The 6,514-nt window shown below is 39.7% G+C and overlaps 1 protein-coding gene across 3 annotated transcripts; it reads left to right on the top strand.

The window, feature by feature from the left end:
• Positions 1-314: 314 nt before the first annotated feature.
• On the top strand, positions 315-6,258 carry yod1 (YOD1 deubiquitinase). 3 transcript variants are annotated; one of them, XM_079684288.1, is made up of 3 exons: positions 315-420; positions 3,319-3,531; positions 3,798-6,258. In XM_079684288.1, the coding sequence occupies exons 2-3, from the start codon at positions 3,324-3,326 to the stop codon at positions 4,496-4,498; spliced, it is 909 nt and encodes a 302-aa protein (XP_079540414.1). In that variant the 5' UTR covers positions 315-420; positions 3,319-3,323; the 3' UTR covers positions 4,499-6,258. The 3 variants fall into 3 exon arrangements, with proteins under 3 accessions (XP_079540414.1, XP_079540413.1, XP_079540415.1); XM_079684287.1 differs by having other exon boundaries at positions 332-420; positions 2,206-3,531; XM_079684289.1 differs by lacking the exon at positions 315-420 and adding an exon at positions 439-2,463.
• The last annotated feature ends 256 nt before the right edge of the window (positions 6,259-6,514 follow it).

The raw sequence follows: 6,514 nt of genomic DNA, 5'->3' as shown, positions 1-6,514 counted from the left end.
AAGAGCCGACATAAAGATTAGCTTTAAAAAATACATATATTAGACTCCAGATTTCTCCAAACCTACAGTCTATGGTCCAAACCTTTCAGTCTATGTTCCAAACATGATCAAAGAGATGCTAATGTGTTATCTTGAAAAACTAAAATAAATATGCTATAATTGTTTGTAAAATTAGCGATAACAAAAATTAGCAGGGTGTTTTCTTATGTGGCCCATGGGCCATGAGTCTTGTGTAAGTACAGTAATTTAAGGTTAACGTCATTGTTATATACATTTAAAAGGGAATGGATGTATAGAGAAAATGTACGGTACACGCCGTGTTGAGCGTCATGACGTAGAACAGACGCAGAGTGACGTTATACACACACCAGTTTCTCACTAGATGTTTATTGTTTGAGGCAGGATTGCAGTCAATAGCAGGTAAGACGAACTAATTAACTTAGCTCGTTGTCATTTATCTTATGAAATACCCTGTCGTGTTAATATATTTCAATTGACAGGTAACATGTTGTACATTAGTCTACATAGATTCGAAATGCTTGAAAAAACGGTCCACTTAACGCCAAGTTAATGTGTAGGTTAGCATGCTAACGTTAGCAGATTATACATGATATAGCTACCGTTAACGTTGTTCTATGAGTCTGGGCAAGTATGTTTCTTTCAAACATGTTCATAATAAATGTCACTAACGCCCTTCTTGTCCAATGTTTATGAAGTAACTGGCTCTACATAATCACGCTATATTGTCTCGCTTGGCAGGTAGCTCCTAGCTTAGCCCGCTATCTGTTGGTCTTGCTGATGAGTTAACTGACAGAACAAAGAAAAAAAACAAAGCATGTCGCTGTCACTTGATGCCCTTTAATGCTGATCATCAGTATTGCAGTTGTTATGCTGGGTCCATTCAGAAAGTACTATCACACAACGGACAGCAAAACAATGGCTAACCGACACCCTGGTTCCTGTTGTGAGGCAAAAGTTAACGTTTGACTAACAAATACAGTGAGCTAAAGCAACAAGCTTAACGCTACACTATGAAGCAGCTGAGTCCCGAGCTAACTTAGCTAACGTTTGGGTGCATAATATTATTTGTAGCTAAATGATCATGATGGCTGATTTAAAATCGGCACAAAGTGAATATAGTCTGTGTAAATTAAGTTCCTATTCTGTGGCACAACAGAAAACGATTAATGTTTGAAAAATTCCTTTTGAGTGTATTGCTTCAAAAATAGTTAAATAGAACACAATCAACTGTGATTCCATCAAGTAAATAGGAGGCAAACTATCAGCATCATTTGAAATGACTGTAGACTCTTAAATATTTACCCTGCCTGCGGAGTGGCCTTTATTTAATCTTCCCAAAAAATAAATGTACATGTGTCTCCTCTCCACCCATGGCTTTATTTGTTTATGGAATTGAAACAGGCCTTTGCAGAATAAATAGAAATGTTATAAATAGCTGTTGCCACGTATAAATCACGACCAAAGAATAATAATTCAAAGTTTGATTTAATACATATCAATGCAAAAGTTGCAGGGGTGCATGGAGTGAATAAGTAAGGCACCAAAAGTCATAAAGCAACACCATATTTCTACTCAAGAAGTCTCTCACTCATCAGGAGTGGCAAATATATCAACCTGATATATAATACATTCATCTGACTTAAGTAAACCTCAGAATGTCACTATGTCAATATCAGAACAACTTGATGTGTCATTTTCAAAAGGAAAAGTGAATAAGTTACCACTAATTTCAGCAGATCCTCTGCATTTTAACGCTCAAAAATATAACCTCAGGGAAACATTTGTTGTTTGAACACCAACAGCGTTGATGTATGTCTGTTCCTCCCATCGGAGTCCTGCGGTCAGCTGTTCAGTCCCTTTGTTGTGCAACCATATGTGGCAGAAAGACAGTAAATTATGCTTGAATTAATGAGGAACTAGTACTGTTACTTAACTACTATTAGGCATAAGAATGACAGCAGCAGAAACAAGATTATGCCTGTTGACTTAATAAGTTGATATGATGTTTTTTATTAAGCTGGATGTCCATAAAAGTGTCCTTGTTGGCTATTTAAATCATTGATAAGTGGCCTGATTAGTGGATGAGTATAATTTTGTTACTGATACTCTAGAGGTTTCTCAATACTCTAATTTCCCCTCCTCGACTCCTCGGTCCTCCGGTTGTGACCCGGAAATGGATTTCAGCGCGCCATGTTGAAGGACATCTCATTTGTCTAAATGCACATCGAGGACCGAGCATCGAGCATCGAGGAGGTTCTCTGGAGAAGCTCTAACCGAGGAGACACTGATGGTTCCTCCACGGATGCATTTCCGGGAACGGTGGAAGCGTTACGCACGGCCGGACTTATCTCAGCCAATGACAGCTCTGCATACATCCCCTGGATATTATTTTAGTAACCGCTTGAACGGCGACGCGATGTTTACAGTGAGAACAGCTGTGAGGTCCGTGCAGAAAGCAGAGCAGTGTGTAAAATATATATCACTCAGTATAACAGGCCTACATTAATTTCTGTATTTGTATGCTGTAGTTTAGTAGATATCTACAAACAAAGAGTCGATATTTTTCTAAGACCATTTAGTGCTTCACATAATAAAATACACAACGGCTGTAGCCTGATTATGCTTTAGGAGCTGTAGGTGTGTGTGGTACAGTGTGTAGGTGTGTGTGTGGTACAGACTGTACAACACGTACAGTGTGTAGGTGTGTGTGTGTGGTACACTGTGTGTGTGTTGTACAATGCGTAGATGCGGTGGACAGACGGGTCTCAGTTGGTTTGGTGTCCTATGCTTACTTTTAATACTTGTAAATAAAACTTTTGGCCCGTAATTTAAATTCCCCATTTCAGCGACCAGAGAGAGGGGGGGGGATATATATATATATATATCCAGTCTGATTGTGTTAAGTATGAGAGCACTCTCATAATAATGTGTTTTGATTCTGAAATTGAATATATTTATATAAATATATACAATTTCATATATGTCCGCATCTGTAGCCTGTTATTGTCTCATTATACCGCACTGTCAATTAATTAAAAGTAAACATATAAGTCGTCATGAACACATCTGTGATCTGTCCATCAGACAGAGGGCTGCTGTCATCATTAATGGACGTCTCTTTAAAATGACCGCTCAGAGGAGAGGAGTTCTCATTTCTCTAACCGCCTGCTGCTTCCCCTCTCCTCGGTTCCCCTCCTCAGTCCTCCGCTCGCATCTCCTGTGGGCGGGACTAAGTATCGAGGATAGGAGTCGAGGAGGGGAAATTAGATTATTGAGAAACCTCTAATGTTTTTGCAGGTAGAATGTTGCGGCTTCGCTGTAAAACCAAAAATGGCAGCCACATAATGCAGGGCTTGACTCACCAGTCCTGTGTCCAAGAGCTGAAGAGTATGGTGGAGGAGCTGACTGGTATCCCATGTGATGTGCAGAAAATCATGGTTGGTTATCCACCCAGCAGCCTGGATCTTCAAAATGGAGACGCTCACCTCAAAGACTACCCTATCAAATCAGGTATGTTGATGTCAAACATTCAGATACATTCACATCATGTATTGACTGGGTTAACATTTAAGTACATTTTTGAATAAATTATTATTATAACAAATCTGGAAAGTTGGCGGCATATATCTCAAGAAGTGGCAAACCTATTTGCAGTTAAGGTGTTCTGACTCAACATATTGTTAACAACTGCAAAGCTGTAAACAAAATAGATGTTTCCTCTCAATTTGTTCTTTCAAAAGTCAGACTAGGCTGAACTGTTTGGTCTTCCTCTACAGGAGACACACTCATTGTTGAGGAAGACAAAAACAAGCCAAAACCGCCTCAGGAGCAACCCCCTGTGACTAAAGTACCACGACTGGAAGCCTCGCCCATGCTGGCACGTAGAGTCGTCCCAGCAGACAACTCATGCCTCTTCACCAGTGTGTATTATGTGGTAGAGGGGGGGGTGTATGACCCTGCGTGCGCCCCAGAGATGCGTGGCCTCATAGCCCAGATCGTGTCAAGTGACACCACAGCTTACTCTGAAGCGGTGCTGGGGAAGACCAACGAGGACTACTGTACGTGGATCAGATGTGACGACACCTGGGGGGGGGCAATCGAGGTCTCCATCCTGTCCAAGTTTTACCAGTGCGAGATCTGTGTGGTGGACACTCAGACGGTGCGAGTGGATCGATTTGGGGAGGATGCTGGATACCACAAACGTGTGCTGCTCATCTACGACGGCATCCACTACGACCCCCTGCAGAAAGAGACGCCCGGCTCCGACGCTCCGCCCCTGACTATCTTCTCCACCACGGACGACGTCATCCTGGCCCTGGCACTTGAGCTGGCGGACGAAGCCCGCCGCAAGCGGCAGTTCACGGATGTTAACCGCTTCGCTTTGCGCTGCATGGTTTGCCAGCAAGGCCTTGTGGGACAAAAGGAGGCGCGTGAACATGCCAAGGACACAGGCCACACCAATTTCGGTGAAGTCTGAACACTGTTTTGTCTTTTCTCCCTCTCACAAATACAACAACTACCAACCCCTTGCCCCACGTCTGGCAACTTTGTTGGTCTCTGCTTGTGTGATCTTCTACCTCACGACATCAAAGGAGAATCTGCAGACACTGTGTCGAGCCTCTAACCTGTTAAGTATTACTGTTTAACTGCTGTAAGTTCTCAAAGTCAGGAACGCTACTGCCGTGCTACGATGTCTCTAAACCATCTTTTTGAGTCTGTTACGTAGGTTTTTTAATCTGGATCAACAACAAAAAGCAAACCATTTTTAGGATTATTTTTTGAACCCTTTCGATGACTTGATAGCTGGTGGTGTAGAAAAAAAATGAATGTGTTAAATGAAAAAAATCTTCCAATTTGCAAATACTTGCTTGGATGGACTAAACTTCTGTTTGATTAAAACCCGGCTATCTGGCTCTTGAAAGAGTTTAAAACGACTAGGAATGATTTGCACTATGATGTGATCCAACTCACCGTTGTCTTAAGTGCAGCACAACAAGTATGACTGTTATTCATCATGTTGATTATGTAGCATGTTTTTTGTGTCATAAACTAGTTGAATACTTAAAATGTATAATTTGGTCAAATGTAGAAATCTGCTCTGTGCATCACAGTTAGGTTTGAATATAGTGAGCAGTGGTCATTGAGATTGAGGTTATGCATTTTGAAATACAATATCACGTTGCCAATTGTGATCCAAAGTTAGCTTAACTACTTATGTGAGACTATTTCATCTTTATTTTTGTCACAATATGGCTTATCAGTTATCTTATTTTAGATTAGTCAAAAGAAATCGTGCTGAAAACATAAAATCTGTAGCTCTGTTTTTCAGTACAGAACAGTATTTCAGGAGTGTTTTTTTTTTTATGATAGTGTTGGATTCAAATGTCATGCTGAAATCTTTTTTTTTAAATCCAGTTTTAGATTTACATTGCTGCATATTTTTGAAAAAACACTAATCATGTTCATTTGTTTGAGCGTTTATTTAATATTACAAAAGATGGTGAGAGGGAAATCTAAAGTGTGAGACTGTGAATTGATGTACGAGAAATCTTGCTGACGGAATGCATTTAGGATTCAACAATAACCATTTATCTTTGAAATCACAACTTTTCAGCTAACATTTGAAGGCCTAAAGTATCTTTTGCCAGGGTGTTTGAAAATAAGTATTTTTTTGGTTTACTATGTAGTGCATTTTGTCATAAAAGATGATGTTACACTGTATGCGTTGCACAAATGGAGCATGTTCTCACATTTTCAGCTAAAGTCAAACATGATCTCTTTGCTCTTCTGCACTGCCTATAAGGATGAAGCATGCACTTGTTTCTTTAAAACCATAGCTCAAACATTATAAATTAGAGGAGGCCAAAATAGGTAATTGTGGGATTACTTTTTCTCTTGAGAACCAGTATTTGTAATTCACTTTCTGTGATGACAATATTGGTACAGAGTTGTTGCCAAAAAAAATCTATTTGATGGTGGAGGATTTGATTGAGATTTTCTTGTAGATTTATCTTAATTATTTGAATGTGAATAAATATGATTTCCCCCCTCATCTGTTACCTTAAGGTAGTTTTAACAGGGAAAAGTGAAAGTAGGAACTGGCTTTGTTGTGTTTACCAAGATCTCATGACTCTTCAAGGACAAAAACAATGAATGTTACACACTAAGCACTACGGAAAAACTGGACTTACTTGATCTTTTCAGTGTTGTGTCACAATTAAAAGTTATAGCCAACGGTGTTGAGTATGAGTCATTTTATATATGAGTCAATCAAACCCTTGTTTGCAAAACAACCCTGATCCTGGGCCATGTTAAGAAACATCTAGTCCTTCTTAATTGGATGTAAAATGATTTTACAGTGTTTTACCACCATTTACATTACACCATCAGTACTGCTACTACAAAAAAGCAAGATAATAGATAAGTAGACTTCACGTTTACATTTACAGTAAACTGAAAACAGGGCTGTTTTTCTCATCCCCCAAAAGATAAC

This window comes from Notothenia rossii (assembly GCF_949606895.1).
Source record: "Notothenia rossii genome assembly, chromosome: 5".
Taxonomy (NCBI): domain Eukaryota; kingdom Metazoa; phylum Chordata; class Actinopteri; order Perciformes; family Nototheniidae; genus Notothenia; species Notothenia rossii.
The sequence above is the reverse complement of the archived record's forward strand: the minus strand, read 5'-3'. Positions and strand labels throughout refer to the sequence as shown.

Excerpts from the sequence above, each read along its gene's own strand:
- yod1 (XM_079684288.1), top strand. The coding sequence starts at position 3,324 with ATGTTGCGGCTTCGCTGTAAAACCAAAAATGGCAGCCACATAATGCAG. Across the intron at positions 3,532-3,797 it reads AGACTACCCTATCAAATCAG|GAGACACACTCATTGTTGAG; the intron begins GTATGTTGATGT and ends CTTCCTCTACAG.